The sequence below is a fragment of the Lissotriton vulgaris genome, chromosome 3_1 (genome assembly GCF_964263255.1).
Source record: "Lissotriton vulgaris chromosome 3_1, aLisVul1.2, whole genome shotgun sequence".
Taxonomy (NCBI): Eukaryota; Metazoa; Chordata; class Amphibia; order Caudata; family Salamandridae; genus Lissotriton; species Lissotriton vulgaris.
In genome coordinates this window covers 1,620,714,610-1,620,733,783 of record NC_141689.1, presented here as the reverse complement: position 1 = coordinate 1,620,733,783, position 19,174 = coordinate 1,620,714,610, and the positions used below count along the sequence as shown (strand labels likewise).

Sequence of the window (19,174 nt, the reverse complement as noted above, 5' to 3'; positions counted from 1 at the left end):
AGACCTCTGCAACTCCCTCGCTTCATACTTCCACAACAAGATCGCGGACATACACAACAGCTTCAACAACCAACCAACGCACACCAAGACCGAACAACCACCCCCCACCACCACCCTCCACGCCTGGACCCCGATCAGCACCGAAGACACCATCCGCACGATGAACTCCATCCACTCCGGATCACCGACCGACCCCTGCCCTCACCACGTCTTCAACAAGGCCGACGCTGTCATCGCACCCCACGTGCGAGACATCATCAACACATCCTTCGACACTGCCACCTTCCCTGAGAGCTGGAAGCACGCCGAACTCAGCGCTCTACTCAAGAAACCCACAGCGGACCCCACCGAACTCAAGAATTACCGCCCCATCTCGCTCCTCCCGTTTCCAGCCAAAGTCATCGAGAAGACCGTCAACAAGCAGATGGCTGCCTTCCTCGAGACGAATGGATCCCTCGACCCCTCACAGTCCGGCTTCCGAGCCAATCACAGCACCGAGACCGCCCTCATCGCCGCCAACGATGACATCCGAGCCCTGATGGACAACGGAGAAACAGTGGCCCTCATCCTCCTAGACCTCTCCGCGGCATTCGACACTGTCTGCCACCGCACCCTAGTACAGCGCCTCAGCAACGTCGGAATCCAGGACAAGGCGCTGGAATGGATCATCTCCTTCCTCGACGGAAGAACACAGAGAGTCCGCCTACCACCGTACAAGTCAGAGGCCACCGAAGTCATCTGCGGCGTCCCCCAAGGATCCTCACTGAGCCCCACCCTCTTCAACGTCTACATGAGCCCCCTCGCGGCCATCGCACGCCAACACAACCTCAGCATAATCTCCTACGCCGACGACACCCAGCTGATCCTCTCCCTGACCAACGACCCCGCCGCCGCCAGAGCCAACTTGCACGAAGGGATGAAAGAGGTAGCCGAGTGGATGACGACCAGCCGCCTGAAACTGAACTCGGACAAGATGGAGGTCCTCATCCTGGGCTCTTCACCCTCTGCCTGGGACGACTCCTGGTGGCCTCCCGCCCTGGGCACTGCACCCAAACCGACAGACCATGCACACAACCTGGGCTTCATCCTGGACTCCTCCCTCTCCATGACCAGGCAAGTCAACAACGTCTCCTCGGCGTGCTTCAACATCCTACGCATGCTACGGAAGATCTTCTGGTGGATCCCCACCGAGACCAGGAAGACCGTCACCCAGGCCCTCGTCACTAGCCGACTGGACTACGGCAACGCCCTCTACGCCGGTACCACCGCCAAGCTCCAGAAGAGACTCCAGCGGATCCAGAACGCCTCAGCCAGACTCATCCTCGACATCCCACGAACCAGCCACATCTCCGGACATCTGAGAGACCTTCACTGGCTCCCCGTCAACAAAAGAATCACCTTCCGCCTCCTCACCCACGCACACAAAGCCCTACACGACCAAGGCCCAAGCTACCTCAACAGCCGAATCAACTTCTACGCTCCCAAACGCCACCTCCGATCAGCCAACCACGCCCTCGCCGCCGTCCCCCGCATCCGAAGAGCGACTACAGGAGGAAGGTCCTTCTCCTACCTGGCCGCCAAGACCTGGAACTCCCTCCCGACCGACCTGCGCCTGACCCAAGACCACCTCTCCTTCAGGAAGAAGCTGAAGACCTGGCTGTTCGAGCAGTAGCGGCACCCCCCCACCCCCAGCGCCTTGAGACCCTACGGGTATGTAGTGCGCTCTATAAATGTCAGTGATTGATTGATTGATTGACTATTGAAAATGGATTGCAAATTTGGTTTTAGAATCCCCATTTTTTCTCAGCCCCTGCTTGATTAATCATTCCAAACTTTTCCAAGAAGGATCTGAGGTGGATGAACTTTATTTGTGAACATTTCATAAAGAGTGGTCAAATGGTGCTAAAGTTATTAGCAAACCAACAAACAGGCTGTCAATGGAAAGGCTGACCTAACTATAACTACCAAGTTGCGACCACCAGGAATATTAATGGGGCTACAGATAGTGTTGCCGTAACAACTCAATTGTATTTTAGACCTCTTTCGTTTGAACTGCTAAAGCATTAGTAATGTTGCTATTATGGATACCAGTATTATTATTAGTCTTAAGGCTCACATGGAATAAGGAATCACAATTACATAACTGTGTGTTATGCACAAAGCATATTGCCAAAAAGGTCCAAGATATCTTCAAAATCTGTCACCTCGTTACTCCATCCATCAATCCATTATATAGCCATCCATTCACCCAACCATCTATCCCTTCATCCATTCTATGTACCTACCTATCATTGTATGCAGACATGCATGTGTGCATACTTCATACATATCAGCTAAAAGCTTACAATAATGCTATTCTCATCTTATCCAAAAAAGATCCTTCAAGAGGCTAAAGGATGGAGGAAGATGTTTGTGTGTTGAAAGTCTGAAAATGGGGAACAACGCTAGTCAGTAGTTCCATTTGATAGTTGTTGAGAGGGTTCCAATTTCAAGAAGGGGAGTAGCTGGACTTTAACTCTTGCTTCTTTGTATTTCTGTTATGTGACTTTTTTTCCAACAAACTCAGACGTGTCTGATCTGATGAGGAGTACAACACAGAGCTCACTATATAACTAAATAATAAATACATGTTTTTCCTGATAGGCTTATCATGCAAACAGTTAGAATTTTGATTGCTGAGCCAGAGGGAACTCGTTGCATTATGGAATACTTCAATATTTCACAATTTGGGAATAACACTTATAATGAAGGCCTTAGAACGTATAGAAAGCACTTCCAGTTTCCAAATATCTAAAAATGTACACATTAAAATGCCATTCTTCAGTAGAAAAATTTAGATCTGATATATTATTAGACATCTATTTTTAGGTAGAATATCATGAGAATTCTCATCTGACTTAGACAAGAACACTCTGCATGAAGCATGATATTCATATCTTCTTTTAGTGCACACATCAGCCTCAACACAATATTGCTAAATTTGACATATTACTTACCCTTGCAGACTGGTGCTGCTGTCCATGTCTCATTTTCCAAACAAACACTACGAAGAGACCCTTCAAGCATGTACCCACTATAGCAAGAGTATGTCAGCATGTCACCATAGTTATAGAACGATCCTCTGATTATTCCATTTGGTACACGAGGAGGGAGGCCACAAGATATTTCTAAAACAAAAAAAATACATAAACAAGTACACAATAAAGATTTAAAATAAGACACTACATTTTTATTTTAAAAAAAAAGTTTTATAGAGCACTTTACGTGAGTACTAGTTTTTTGCTTCATTCACGTGGCAATTACAAGTTTACTCTCTGGTCCGCCCTTATGATACTAAAACAGCTATCCCTGTCCGTGGAGTTACCTTCCCCTCGACTCAGTAGGGCATCGAGGTACCGACGGACAGGTGAGTGTTTGCTAGCTCCTGAGTCATAGTCTGCTACTGGATCCCTCTAATGGTTTCGTGGCAGGCTTGTTTTACTTTTGACCCCATGGGCATCTCTCTTCTTCCTGTTCTTAAGCTTGATAGTCTTAACTTACTGAAGCGTACTGAATTTTTCTAGGAGACTCAAATAGATTTATTGCTGAGTCTTCTTTTGCCTAGTTATCATGATATGGGGAGTCTACATACAGAACCTACTACTTGCTTACAGCATGACTGTTACCATAAGAATTTTTTTAAAGAAATGTTTACTAATTCGATACATTGTCTCAACATCAGTTACAGTTGGCCAGCAAATACCCATGTCCTGCCACATTCTTCTTCTAAAACACTTAGTGGTAATAGAAATAGATGGATTCCAGCAAAATCAGTTATTCTGTTGGTGTTCTTTCCCTTTTTCTATTTCTCACTAGAGCGGCGCCGTATTGTCCTGAGCGAGCGCCAGGCGAGGTGAGGCCATCTCCTAGCCAATGTGCGGGTGAGTGATTAATTAAATAATCAGTTTATAGTAACAGAGCCTTGGCTCTGTGGCCCTCTATGTCTTAAATTCCAAAATTAAATTTTCTTGTTAATATTTACAACACGTGTACTTTTTTAGGTGTATACACAGTTTTTTTGTTTCAGGAGCAGAATAACTTAAAACACCATGACTTCCTCTCCTACCAATTCACCTACAAGAGACTGGTAGGTTAATGTCTCTGGCATGGTATGTATTTTGATTCTTACTATCACAGTTGCAGTAGTGTCCCATTAGGTCCTGAAGAAAGCCTTCCCAGGCTGAAACATGTCAACCGATTGATCCATCTAAAAATGGTAATATATACTTACATCCATTTTACACTCTGCTTTTAATTTTGGCACCATGGTGACCGTCTCAATAAAGGTCTATTAGGCACCATGCTCGTCAATTTTATTTCACCACTTTCTTTATAGCACATTTGCTTTCTACACTGCAACTTTCTTTCACTTCCCAGAGCCCTTGAGATACTATTACCCAACTTTACATCACTGGCGAACTACATACTAGTTGTTGTACTCACACTTCCTTCTTAGTGAGACACCTAGTAGACACCAGGCTGGTGCTCTTTCAACCCAGATGATGAAGTACCGCCAATGGGTGGGCTGATGGGCTCACGTCTGCTCTCTTCTCTCATTCTTACAGTCTATACCTCTACGCTCCAAGTACACGTTAGACATTTGAGGCCACCACTGACCTTAGCACCCCTTATGTGTTCTTCATTAGTACTAGTTTTGCTACAGATGGACACATTCATTTTTGTTACGCACAGGGAGATTACCTGATTTGCCCAGAATCACAGGATATTGAGGGTTGTTGCGGAGACTCAAACCCTGTTCCCCAGCTTTGAGGTCGACCGCTCTAGCCGTAAGGCTACATCCTCTCCCCTTTCTATTTGGTTATATATTATGTAAACCAGAACCCCACGCTGGATGAATTTTCACAGTTCGTTCCATTCAGGCAAGACACAGACCGGTCCTTTGCAACAGTGTTTAGAAAGTAATTATTGCAAATTTGATTCTTCAAATTTGCTTGTTGCCTGTATTATAACCAATCACAGGCAACGTGCTTCACCCCAAGAACTGTGAAGTTCGTCCATTTTTTACATATACATCGAGATTGCTGTTTGGAATTGGGTTGAAGGACTGCTTTACAACATATGCCTTAACAATGTAATTAGATTCTCATTTTCAGTTTGTTGTAAAGACAAAGAAATAACTTTTGCAGTACTATTATTAATGAGAGTGGGTTCTGATTTTATAAAATGTATGAGGGGTGGATTTCATTGAGTTACCTTCTTTTGGGGCAATGGAAGCTGACCCTTGCTTTTCCCTTGATCAACCATTGTAACTAGGAGCTTAGATATATGTTACCTGTGGGAATATTGATAAGTACCATATTTTCCTCATGCCCCAATACTCAGATGTGAATTGTTCACCGCATTTGGTTTTGATTGGTTCAAATTAGTTAAAGAATTCTCCATTATTGTTTAAGGGACTGGGTGTGTTCAAACTCCCAGTAAAACGAGCAAGGGAGCGCCAATGCAACATGGCTCTGGTACATCCTAAACAATGAATTTAAACAGAATGTTCAAAATGTATTAATTTCGTATTCCTGTATTATGCTTTTATGGTTTGTACTGCAAATGAAAATCGAATAAAGCGAATTTGAATTTGAACTCCCAGTAAATATTGAGTTTTCTTATAATGGTCCATAATCATCTTTTAAGAAAATTTCATAAATTAGTAGATGATCAGCACTCTCATGAAACAAATAAGTAAAAAGAGTAAAAATTGATTTATTTTGTTTGAACCAGTATTTTCTGTTTCCTGACTTGAAAGTAGTCGGAGAGCTACTAGTTCTTATGTAGTCTTGAGAAGTACAGATAGCAAAAGGTGTATAGTACACAAAGGGTACCGGTTTAGTAAAGCTGCGATATGCAATGAGGACCCTCTGTTTCTAAGAGAACACAAAGGAGAAAAGTTTGCCCCCTAGTCGCACCATCTTTGTAGGAGTACGTACTTGCACACTTGGCACTTGTCTGTGTCCAGGTCTCTTCCGGGTTGCAGGTCATTACAGCATCTCCGCGGAGCTGATAGCCCTTTTGGCACTTAATGGACACGTTCTGGCCAACAAAAAATTCGGTTTCAGATACAACAGCATACTCAGGGATGATAAAAGGCACTGGACAAGGATTTGCTGTAGATAAATAATGAAGAAAATTCTCATGATGATAATGGCATAATCAACAATTGATAATGTAGGTGGCCTTGAGTTGAGACATCACTACTAAGGTTGCCTGCAGTATTGTAAGTTAAAGGACTCTGTTGCCTACACCTACATTAGTCCTTCAACCCTGGTATTGTCAAAGATCCAGCTATGTTTATACTACATCTCAAATGACTGATCTGCTGTAAAGTAAGATGCAACAGTTCCCAAACCCGAATCAGCAATAAAAGTGCATAATCAAACTCATTTCAATAGTTAAAACAGTAAAAACAAGGTGCTCCCTTACAAAACAAATTTGAAGAATGAACATCCCACTATTATTTGCACTGGAAAGCCGCCTGAAATGTTTTACAGACAGCACTTTGCACTATGTTGTTCTACTCTGCATTGAGGGGGTGTCCAATGGGTTGAAGTAAGAGATTTCCAACACTGCGATCCATGGTTTCTGATGTAAAACCTCTATATACTAACAAGGGTGAACTGAGTGAGGAGCTAATCAAATGTCTCCTCGAGCAGGCATTACATTGGATAAATCTTTTAATCTCTCCTAACTTTTCAAACAATGCATGTGTGCAAAGTTTTAAAATTCGTCTAGGCGTAGTATTTTGTACTGGATGGTTACCCTTCCAGTATAAAACCTATGCTAAACAGCATGCACACACCTTTGCTCTGTACTACAAATGTCTGTGTGTGCTGCACTATTTATTTATTTATTTATTTTTGAAATTTTTATTGCGCAAACAATTACCCTGGGGTGTCTCGGCGCATGTGTGAACTAGCAGGACCGCAATAATAGAGTTCACTGGTCAAACAGCCATGTCTTTACGAGCCTCCGGAAGCTCATCAGGTTGGGGGCATTTTTGATATTTAGTGGAAGAAGGTTCCAAAGTTTTGGTGCTGCCACTAAAAAGCGAAGATCTCCCCAGGTTGCCGTTCTAGTGCGAGGTACAGGTAGATGGCAAGTATTAGCAGATCTCAGCAGTCTTTTGGGGGTGTACAGCTGGAGTGCCTGAGTCAAGAATTTAGGTCCTATGCCATGCACTGCCTTGTAGGCAATGCAGAGGGCCTTGAACTTAATACGGCTCTCTACTCTGAGCCAATGAAGCTGGCGAATAGCAAGGGTAGTAGGCTGGCGGCGAGGAATGTTTAAGAGAATTCTGGCAGCCGCGTTCTGTACAGACTGTAGCTTTGACAGCACAAGTTTCTGGGTGTTGAGGAAGAGGGCATTTCCATAATCAATTTTGGAGAATAGCAGAGTGGTAACTAGGGTCTTCCCAGCAGAGGTGGGGAGATAAGGCAGCAATTTCTTTATTTTCTTTAGAGTGAAGAAAGCAGAGGAGACAACCTTATTGACATGAAGGTTGAAAGTCAGTTTGCTGTCAAAGATGACTCCCAAGTTCCTCGCTTTTACCACTGGGACGGGTGGAGAGCCCAGTTGGTTGGGCCACCAGATGGAGGACCATTCTGGGGCGAGGTTGCCAAAGGTCATAACCTCGGTTTTATCCGAGTTAAGCCTTAGGCAATTGGAGGACATCCACATACTGACAGCAAGCATGGCCTCCTGAAAATTGGCTGCCACTGCTGTGCCATTCTTGTGGATCGCCAGCACCAGTTGGGTATCGTCTGCGTAGGAAGTTAATCGCACCCCATAGGCCTTTATTGCCCTCGCTAAGTCCGCTACGTAGATGTTAAATAACGTGGGACTTAGCGAGGAGCCTTGTGGTACTCCACATGGTAGTGCAGAGACGGGAGAGTAGAAATTACCCAACTTGACTGTCTGGGTGCGGTCGGCCAGGAAGGCCCCGTCTATCCCCAGAGCTGTGACACGGTCGACCAAAATAGCATGGTCGACCGTGTCGAATGCTGCGGACAGATCCAGAAGAATTAGGATGGCCGCTCCTCCCTGATCCATGATGGTTCTAATTTCATCAGAGGCTTTTATTAGAGCGGTCTCCGTCCCGTGTCCCTTCCTGAAGCCAAACTGTGTTTCGTCTAAGAGTTGGTGAGTATCGACGTACTCTGAGAGCTGTATATTCATCAGAGCTTCGCAAATTTTGGCCGGGAAGGGGAGACAGGCAATGGGTCTATAGCTGACCAAAGCGGAGGGATCCAGGGAGGGCTTCTTCAAAAGAGGCTTAATCACTGCCTTCTTCCACGGGGCTGGATAACAGCCGGTTTGAAAGGCAGTGTTGCAGATTTCCATAAGTGGGTGAGAAATCACCTCACTTAAATTAGCCATCACTGAGGGGGGGCATGGGTCCAAAGGGGATCCAGACTTGGTGATGGAAATAAGTCTGCTAATTTGGTCTTCTGAGGTGTCAGCAAATGAAGAGAGAGGGTCATGGATAGTATGGGGAGTTTCCTTACTGCTGGCAGTGGATCTGGCCCCTGCATCTCCACCAAAGGATGCATATATATCTGCCACTTTAGAGATAAAAAAAGTGGACAGTGCGTTACAGAACAGTTGGGAGGGTTCTACTCCGAAACCCGACGGAGGTGTAGATAGGGAATTGACCACTAAAAACAGTTCTCTGGCCGAATTCCTAGCATTGTCTATTTGGGTCGAGAAGAAAGTCGTTTTCCGAGTAGTGATGGCCTTTTTATATATAGTTAAGGCATCTTTGTATGATTGCTTAGCTATGGGGCAATAGGATTTCCTCCAGCGTCTTTCTAAATTCCGACAATGTTGTCGGTGAAGTCTAAGCTCTTCTGTGTACCATGCCGCCGATGGCGACCTTCTGTTAGGTTGGATGGACTTTTCCGGGGCGACCTGATCAGCAGCGTTCCTAATCCAGTCTTGGAAGTCAGAAGCTGAGGGGACAGGGTTGGACCCTATAGTAGGGGAGGATAATGTCAGGATATTTGCCATCTGAGGGATGTCAGCATTCTTCCAGGCACGAATTGCTGCCCTGCTAGGTGGTCTGGAAGCGGGGAGGTTAACTGGGCGAGTGTCAATACCAAATATAATGGCCCTATGATCAGTCCAGGTAAGGGGTAAAGTGTCTAATATCGTGATGAGAGAGTTATTGGTAAACACACCGTCTAGTGTGTGTCCCGCCTGGTGAGTAGTTCCCTTTACCAATTGCTGAAGTCCTAGGCAACCTAACTGTGCATCACTGCTGTTAAGTGAGCAGCTGCACTAAATTTTAGTAGATATGGCTCGGCAATGCTCTATCCCCCTAATGCAATGCAGCATAGCAAGATGGATGCTGCCTCGCATTGTGCTAGAAATTAGTAAAAAGGGCACTCAGAATTCATGAACTCCTTTATACAATAGCAAGTCATCAGCGATTTTTTTGTCAATTTTGCATGTGCTAACAAAAAGGCAAGAGGGTCATCCCCAAATAATTTTTCCACACCTACTTTTGTACAGGGAGTCAAAATGCAGTTAGCACACATTCAAAAACAAATCTATGCATGCATGAAAAGCTTTGTGGGCCCCCAATCTGTATTCCCCTCACCCCCTAAAAAAGTCAAAAGGCAGTGGAGTGCTGTACATGGTAAAAGACAGTCTTGAAGTCATTGAGTATTAGGAGAGGAAGAAGAGTTGTGGTTGGTAATGCATTGGGATGTAGTGCCGTTTAAGGAAGTGTGTATTTAACTCTTTTCTAAATTGAAGCAGTGTTGGGGTAGAACTGATGGATAGGGGTGTTCAGGATCTTTTGTGCAGAGATGGAAACGGTCTGCTGCCTTGTTTTTTTCTATTTCACACTTCTTAGTCTGCAGTCTGATGGTCTCCTGGCAGTTGTACGCTAAGACCTGCCAGAGCTGGTGAGCTTGTCTGCATGATAACTGAGGGTGCTGGTTGTCATGGCTTTGTAAATGATGCAACTGGTTTTGAAGTTGATGTGAGCTAGCAAAGAGAACCAATGGAGTTCCATCAGGATGGGGGTGTTCTGATCATATTTTTCAGGCCTTGGAAGAGACATGCTGCAGCATGAAGGAGTCTCTCGGGGTGTCGGCATGGAGTTTGACAGGCTATAGAGCAGGTCATTTTCACCATCCAGATTGAAGAGCACAAGAACTGCAATAGCAGGTATGAAGTTGCTTCCTGAAGCAAAGGTTTGAGTTTCTTTGGAAGAGAGAGACAGCAAGCACCAGGACATCTTTCTTTTTCGGAAGATCTGTTCCTTGGGGGTGACTCTGGTGTCCAGGGTGAATCCAAGTGACCTGGCAATCAGTGAAAGTTGAGGGTTGAAGCTATTAGGATTCAATCAGTGAGTCAGGTTCGCACTGGTTCTTGTTTGTGGTTTCTGTAAAATAACAAGAATTCTGTCATGATTGGGTGAACTTCTGCTAGTTCCAGGTTTGGGTGATGTGTCAGCAATATGTGAGGCATTCGATCTCTGAGGAGACTTGCAAGTATAGGTGTGTCTCATCTATATAATGGGCAATCTTGACAATGTTATCATTCACTAGAGCACCAAGTGGCTCTGTGCAAATGTTAAAGGCGAAAGGACACACATTGGAATCCTTTGGAACTTCACAGGTGATAGGGATCTTTTATGACCTTGAGTTACTCATGTAAACAAACTGGTGTCTGTTGAAGTAAGAGGAGAACCAGTGAAGGACATTGCTGGTATATGTTAATGGATACTCAAGGGTGCATATGAGGATGAGATGGTCAATTGAGTCGAAGGCAGCTGAGAGTTCCAGCAATATCTGGAGGTGAAGTCATCTTCATCAGTGGTCAAGAGGACAGTGCTTACTATGTATAAAATAGCAGCCAGCCCTGCTATAGCATGATCTGAAGCCAGACCGTTAGATAATAAATCTTGATGTGATGTTGGAGCTGAACACAGACTGGTTTTCCAATGATTTTGCCACTGAATGATAGGTGAGTGAAGGTTCAATCATTGATGAGATCATCAGGGTCTACTGTATAATTCTTGAGTAGTTGGAACGATCTGACTTCATATGTATTATAGGAAATTGGGTGATGTACTTTACGTGCAGAGGGATGAAGGGAAACGCAGATGGATGACAGAGAATGCAGTGAAGTCACTTCTTGAAGACAGTTTTGATGGGAAAGGTATAGTTTTTTACCTGTAATTCTAGTTCTCTCGTAGGGGTATTTCCATGATAGACATAAGCAATGAATAGTCCCACCCATGTGCGGGGACCCCAGGGGACTTTATCCAAATATGTTCTTAAGTGAAGAAGTTCACCTTTCGTCAGGAAGGCCTTGAAAAAATCACTTAAGAATGTCATAATGCAGCCTAAGATAAGGTCACAGAGGTCAGAGTTCTTTATCTTGTAATGGAAAAAGAAGGGACTGTGAGAATATATGCTCTCAGAATATATATTTTTTGCAATAGCACAGAAAAAGAACCTTCACAAAGCCTTTTGCTATGAATAGACAGATATGAAGATGTACCTGGCCCTGTAGCCCATAGGCTGCCATTATAAGTATAGAAACCAAAAACTGTGACTTTAAGAGCAGAGAGACCACCAGTATCCAATCATGCTCAGCCAGAGGCAGTTACCTCAGTTCTTTTTGAAGGGTTTTGACACCTGATAGTAAATGGAGCATGGGATAATGTGTCCACTCCACCAGGGAGGAGGGAGGGCTGCTTTTGACTATCCTGGAAATACCCCTACAAGAGAACTAGAATTACAGGTAAGAAACTATACCTTCTCTCGTAGGTAATTTCACTGTATAGTCATAAGCGATGAATAGAGTAGCAAGCTCACACCCCCTAAGGCGGTGGAGTAGACAGAAAAGTACCAAATGTGAAACCCGCTAAGTAAAAGGATTCGTGAGAGATTCCTGACCTACTTATGCATCTACTCTGGCATCTGTGTCAAGGCAGTAATGCTTAGTGAATGTATGGATAGACCTCCATGTCGCTGCCTTACAGATATCTGCTAAAATAACATTCTTGATAAGGGCAGCAGTAGCTGCCTTACCCCTGATAGTGTGAGCTTTTGGCCCAGCAGAAAAGGATTTATTGGATAGTTGATAGCAGCAGAGAATGCAAGAGACAATCCTTTTAGAGATTGAATGTTTAGAAGTCGCTTACCCTGTGCGAACTGGGCCATAATTGATGAACAATTGTTGACAATTATGAATGATTTTAGTCTTGTCCAAACAGAATTTTAGTACCCTTTGAACGTCCAGCAAATGGAGAGACCTCTCCGCTGGAGAAGAAGGGCTTGAAAAGAACGTGGGCAAAGCAATGGTTTGATTCACGTGGAAATCTGGGGCCAATTAAGAGAGAATCTCACAAACTTTCCTTGCTGATGTAATGGCCACTAGGAAAACAATTTTCCATGTGAGATGCTGTAACAAAGCATGTGCTGAAAGGGAGGAAGCCTGAGACGAGACTGTACTACGTCAGCCCTCATGGAGGGGAAGGGCGTCTAAAGGAAGTCTTTAATGACTGGAATCCAAAGAAAGAGATTTGTGAAGAACTTTTCCTGTATGCTGAAAGAGCAGAAAGATGGACTCTTATTCAAGAGTATTGGAGGCTGACTCGGCGAGAGACAGTAAATAGGGAAGAATAGCATCTTCCTAGCAGGAAGTGGGTTCAAACTGGTTAGAAGAGCACCAAATACAGAATCACTTCCATTTAAAAGCATAAGCTGCTCATGTAGATGGTCGCTTCGCTTCCTTTAGGATGTCCATACAATCCTGAGACAGGTTTAAATGACCATACTGAACAATCTCAGGAGCCATGCTGCCAAACTCAAAGATGACAGGATGGGGTGTAGTAGTTTACCTCTGACCTACGTGAGGAGGTCTTGTCTGGAAGGTACTCTGAGATGTGGACCGATAGACCGGTGAAGGAGGTCCGGGAACCACAATTGTCTTGGCCATTCTGGGGTGATGAGTATTATCTGGGCTGTTGAGGCCGCCAGTTTCTGCAGTACTGTCTGTATTGATGGTATTGGATGGAAAGCATAAAGAAATTTGTTCGACCAGTCGATCCTTAGGGCATTGCCCAGAGACCGTGGATGGTAAAATCTGGAGGCAAAGTCATGCCATTTCTTGTTTTCTTCTGTGGTGCACAGTTCTATAGAAGGTTCACCCCACAGGCTGAAAATACTTTCAGCGATTTCTTCGTTCAGTACCCACTCGTGGTTGTCATCAAGAACCCTGCTGAGTGCATCTGCCTGGATGTTCTGGTCCCCTGGAAGGTGAGCCGCTACCAGTGTTAGATTCCAGGCAATAAGCCAATGCCAAATCGATTGGGCTTCCTGCGACAGAGGTCTGGACCTCATTCCACCCTGCTCGTAGTGAACAAGCAGGGTTGTGGTTGTATCGTCCGTTAGAACAAGCAGGTTGTTGGTCGTGAATGACGGGTGAAAAGCCTTGACAGTCAGGTGTACTGCAGAAGTTCTAGAAGGTTGAAATGATACTTTTGTTCTCTGGGAGACCAAAGACTCTGTACTTGTAAGTGATACATATGGGTACCCCAACCGGGCAGAGAAGCATCTGTGACTACAGTCTGTGTCTGCATAAGTGGGAGGAAGGGCATTCCGCACAGGAGATTTTTTGATCAGCACCACAACTGGAGAGATTCCACTGCATGAGTTGATAGTGTAATTTTGTCGTTTCAGTTCCCAGAGAATTGGTTCCACTGATCCTCTAAACATTCCTAGAGAGGACGCATATGGAAACAAGCGTTGGGAGAATAAGCAGCAGGACATTGAGGAGAGAGGAGACTATGCGTACTGATGGACGGGTTATCCACTGAAGGTTGTGTCATTTTTGGAGAATGGATATCCGTTGTTCCTCTGAAGAAAACATCTGTTCGTGTAGGGTGTCGAAGGTAGCTCCTAAGTAATGTAGACTCTGAACTGGTGATGCAATGGACCTTTGTATATTGACGTGTAGATCCAAGCGATGAAGCAGATTGCATGTCCTTAGGGAATGTTCTTGGGCTTCCGGGAATGTGGCTGCTTTGATCAGCCAGTCGTCCAGGTAAGGATATACAAAGATTTCCTGTTTCCGAAGGTACGCTGCCTCCACTGCCATGCATTTGGAGAATGTCCATGACAATCCTGAGAAACTTACGATGAGGCTTTGTTATCGGAGTGTGAAAATATACGTCGTATAGATCTATCGCACAGAGCCAGTGTATCTTTTGAAGTTTAGGATAAATTTGATGCAAGGCCAACATTCTGAATTTTCCCTTTTTGATCCACTTGTTTGCAATGCAAAGGTCGAGAATTGGCCTGAACTCGGGTCTGCCTTTTCTTTTGCACTAGGAAGTATCGGGAGTAGACACCTTGACCAGGGTGGTTTCGCAGGACAATTTCAACCACTTTGTTGTGGTACAGGATGTTGACTTCTTCCTGAAAAAGCTTTAGGCGAGACGTGGATGCCTTCCGAGGAATAGATGGAGGTGGAGCAGTGGCCCTGAGACGATAGCCATGTTTGACAATATTCAAGACCCAGGCGTCTGTTGTGATGTTTTTCCCCTCTGCAGATAATTTACAATGCTTCCCCCATCGGAGTGGGTAACAGAAGAGGGGGAAGAGAGGATTCAGGATTTTGATGCAGCGGGTTGCCATACTCCTGCATTCGTTTGCTGGGAGTTACGACCTCTCTGCGGTTTGCAGTGTTGGTACAGCCACTGGTACTGTTGTGATCTGTTTGATTGCCATTGAGGAGTTTGAACCCTCTGAGCGGAGAAACGTCGGTGGTAGGGGCGAAAATAACATTGCTGCTCTTTTGATTTCTCTAGCCCCACCGCTTTCAAAGTATCCATCTCTGTTTTCATACGTGATATCCCGTCGTCAGCATTGGAACAGAAAAGAGTGGAGCCAGAAAAGGGTAAGTTCTGTAGCGTTTTTTGGGCATCAGGTTTCAGAGACATTAACCGCAGCCATCCGTGACGACATAGGGATATTCCATGGCAGTAGCCATGAGCAGCCAGAAGCGAGGAGTCTCCAGCTACCCAGATTATTTGGTTGAAGACCATCGCACCCTCTTGAACTATTTCTAGTAAATCTTGCCTATGTTCTTTAGGGAGGTGGTCTGCGAAGTGCAAGATTGAGTTCCACAAGACGCGGTCATATCGTCCTAAGGGGCTGTGCACTGGCTGCTTTCATGGATGTAAAACCGATCCGGATTTTTGGTGCAGAAAATTAAAAATATTATTTAAAGAAATAATAAGCAAAAACCAAATACCATCTAGTTGGCAGGGCTCCATAATTTCACCAATCTTTAAAGGAGGAGACAGAACATCCCCAGCTAATTACAGACTGATCGCCCTCCTAGATGTGGAGGCGAAGTACTTTGCATCCCTCGTACTGGAAGATCTAATAAATTGGTCCGACAACACAAAGAGAATACTGCTGAACCAATCAGGCTTAAGGAACTAATATTATGTCGCTCTCAGTACTAGCTGACAAATGTCTCCGAAGAAAACAGCCCCTTCACTTATGTTTTATTGACTTAAAGGCAGCATTCGATAGTGTGGATTGGAACATCTTATGGAGGAAATTGCACAGTTGGAACATCCCGTATAAAATCCTGAGGGGGATCTTACTCCTTTATTCCAACACCTGGATGGAAGTTAAATTGGGGAACGGAACACGGCTCTCAAGAAAAATCAATACCAGCAAAGGTCTCAAGCAGGGATGTGTTCTAGCCCCCCATCTTTTTAACCTTTTTATGGCGGACCTAACATCAAGTCTAAATAAGATCCCATCCCATCCACCTAAACTTGGCTCCATTCCGCTAACACATTTATCCTATGCGGACGATGTGGTACTGTTGAACCTAACGAAGACTGGCATCCAAAGGTTACTAGTAGGGCTGGCAGAATTCATAACGAACAACCACTTGGAGATAAACACATCAAAAACAAAAACAATGCTTATCACCAGGCAGCGGACAGCCAGCACATGCCTCTATCTGGAGGGAACAAAGCTAGAGGCTGAGTCCAACTTCAAGTACTTGGGCTTCTACATTGATAATCGACACAGCCTTCAGCAGCAACTGTCGTACATCACCCAGAGATCAAATTCACTTTCATTTGCTTTTAGATCTTTGGCCAAAAAGCTCACGGGCCATCATATAAACCTCTACTGGCAACAATAAAAGCAAAAGTTCTTCCAACCCTGTCATATAGCAGTGTAGGACTGCTTGGGAAAGATGTGGACCTACTTAACAAAATGCAGACAGCCATCTTTAAATCCACCTTCCAAATACAACAGGGAGCCTCACCAGCTCAGACGAGGTTAGAATTCGGAACAGTAAATGAAACAGTGGGAAGAAAGTACGCAAGTATTAAGTACTGGTACACACTGAAACAGAACACGTCAGCCTCGGAATTGCACCAAGCACTATGGGAAGAAATAAGATCTGACGCTAAGTCCCCATATAATCAGTATCTTGAAAAATCCATAACTGAGACTGGAACAAGAAAACTTTGGGAACTTAACCTGCCTTACCCAGCGTTCAAACAGGCTATAAACAAGTCAACAAAATTCCATTCCCTCGTACTTGATAAAGCCACGTTTAGTACCAGAAAACACGCATGGATGGTTATATCAAATTACAAAACACTCGCGGCAGCCCCATACCTAACAATCACATTCTCAGCTCACAGAAAACAGAAACTAATGGGACTCCGTTTTGGGAAATTTCCATCGATTATGGACCAACCAATCTGGGTGCATGATGGACCGAAAATCTGCAGACTATGCGGGAGGAGCAACAAGGACTTCATTCACTTTGTCTGTATCTTCCCGAATCTAGCTCAAGCTCGAAGTTCTCTTTTAAAAAAGTCTATGAACGAGCGGGGTATAAGAACATGCAGATCTGCAATTATGGCAACCTTGAACCCAGTAGACACGCGATTGAACTGCCTACTACTAAAGTTCCTTGCAGCCCACTCTCAAGCGCTAAAATACACTGCGGCACCCTGTCAACAAAGGGATAAAACAACTGTGGTAGCTCGGGGAGTGAGCTTTCCGGAACATTAAAAGAGCAAAAAATCAAGAACTTTAGAACTAAAGCTATACAGACTGCATTTTAATCATTCTTCATTTGATTTCAAATAACAAACTCGGTATTAGACGTTATAGAATATACTAACAGAGATTGCACTTATATATTAAGAAATTTTAAACACATTAGTCGATTTTTAAAATGTATTGTTGTGGTTTTAATTAACTGAAACAATAAAAACTTTTTCACTTTCACTTTCATGGATGTAGCGGCTGTGTTGCAGATTTTGCATGCTGATGAATCCATCTTTTTGCTTTCCTTATCAGGAGGAGATGTAGATGAAGAGTTAGCTTGAGACTTTCGTACACACCGAATTACCACTGAATCAGGAGGTGGATAATACCAGAAGAACAGAGGATCCTGTTCAGGTGGGCGGTATTTCTTGAGGAGCCCTGACAGTGAAGATTTTGCCGCCGCCGGCGTGAGGAACAACTCCATGGCTGGATCGAGCAGGCCTGGCACTAGAGGTAGTTGTGTTTTAGACGGCGTGCATTGATGGAGTGTTTAAAAAATAACAGACATTGATGGAGCAGGAGTCTGAATAAGAATGTTCAGTTTAGTTGAGCCACGAACCAGGACCTCTTGAAAGGTAATAATGTCATCAATCAGTTAGGACTGAGGTTGTGGTGAATCAGATGTCTGTACAGTAGTCTCTGGTAGAGGAGGATGTGTCTCTAAGGTGGTGGGAGCGTGAATGTGATCTGGATAGGCGGTAAGAGTGGCGCTGTGAATGTCTTGATCTAGTGGAGGATGGTGAGTGCCCATGTCAAGATCAACGGCGCAATCTCGAATGTGATCTTCTAGGAGCAGTTGTGGTCCGAGGTAACGCAGGAGCAGGAGGAACCGGTGCTGGTATTATTGGAGTCACCGGAAGTTGGGGTACTGGAACCTGCGGAGGAGGAGGCAAAGCCAGAAGAGGCAGCAATGCGGGAACCTGCGCAGGTGATGCCGGGGGAGGAAGACTCGGGTATCTCCACCAATGAAGGAGATCTGGAGTGAGAGTCTGAAGAGGAGTAGATTCTCCTTCTTTTAGATGCCTTTCCTCGCCTTGACGTTGATCTTCGCCATCGACTTTTTAACGAAGATCTGCTCCTCGATGTCATCCATCAGCGGCGACCACTCGACGAAGAGCGAGTTCTCGAAGTTGACCAATCAGCGACGGTGAGTCAGTATATCTCGAAGTTGACACTTGTCTCAACGTTGGTTGTCAGTGTGAAGTGGCACTCAATGTTATTCTAGTGGTCCTCGACGACGAGCACCAGCGTTTCTTCTACGTCAAGCCAGTCAATGATGGCGAAAATGTCGGCGCCGTACCTCCTCTCGAAGTCGACCAACTTGATGTGGACCTCCTCAATGTTGATCGGGACCGCAGCGTTTTCTCGTTGGCCTCTCAGACCTCCGACGTCCGCTGGGGTTTTAGGTAACAGCTATGCGATCCCATTGACTACCTGCTGTTTTCCTCTCTCTTCCCTGCAGGCGAATCGTCTCCCTATCACATAGGGTATGTCTGGAGAAGGTCTTGCAGATGTCACAGGAGCTAGGAAGATGAGAGGAAGGCAAACACAAAATACAGACTTCATGAAGGTCTGTTTTAGCTTTTTTTCTGCCACATCTAGGCCATTTGTCAGAAAGAGATGGCATTATGAATGGGAAAAAGCTATTTTCTTCAGAGAAAAACACTTTGCTCCACAGAGAAGGACAAAAGACGTGGAGTTAAGCAAAAGACAGTGAGTTAAATTAAAGAAAAAAAACTAAAAATGTCGAGTTCAATGCTCCAAGGGTCCTGTCAAAAGGAGCTGGATAAAAAGAACTGAGGTAACTGACTCTAGATGAGCATGATAGATACTGGTGCTCTCTCTGCTCTTAAAGGCACAGTTTTCTTTTTCTATTTTTATAATGGCAGCCTATGGGCTACAGGGCCAGGCACTTCTTCACATCTGTCTATTCATAGCAAACATCTTTGTGAAGGTTCTTTTTCTGTGCTATTTCAAAAAAGATATATTCTGAGAGCATATATTCT

At 44.6% G+C, this 19,174-nt stretch overlaps 1 protein-coding gene across 2 annotated transcripts in view; it reads right to left on the bottom strand.

Annotated features, from left to right (window-relative positions):
* Positions 1 to 19,174, bottom strand: part of SVEP1 (sushi, von Willebrand factor type A, EGF and pentraxin domain containing 1) — a 1,018,759-nt gene that overhangs the window by 67,218 nt on the left and 932,367 nt on the right. For both annotated transcript variants that reach the window (XM_086962106.1, XM_086962105.1), the window contains 2 exons: positions 5,982 to 6,158; positions 2,997 to 3,167 (listed from right to left, as the gene is read on the bottom strand). In XM_086962106.1, the coding sequence (XP_086818232.1) occupies positions 2,997 to 3,167; positions 5,982 to 6,158 (348 nt within the window). The remainder of the gene's footprint in view (positions 1 to 2,996; positions 3,168 to 5,981; positions 6,159 to 19,174) is intronic.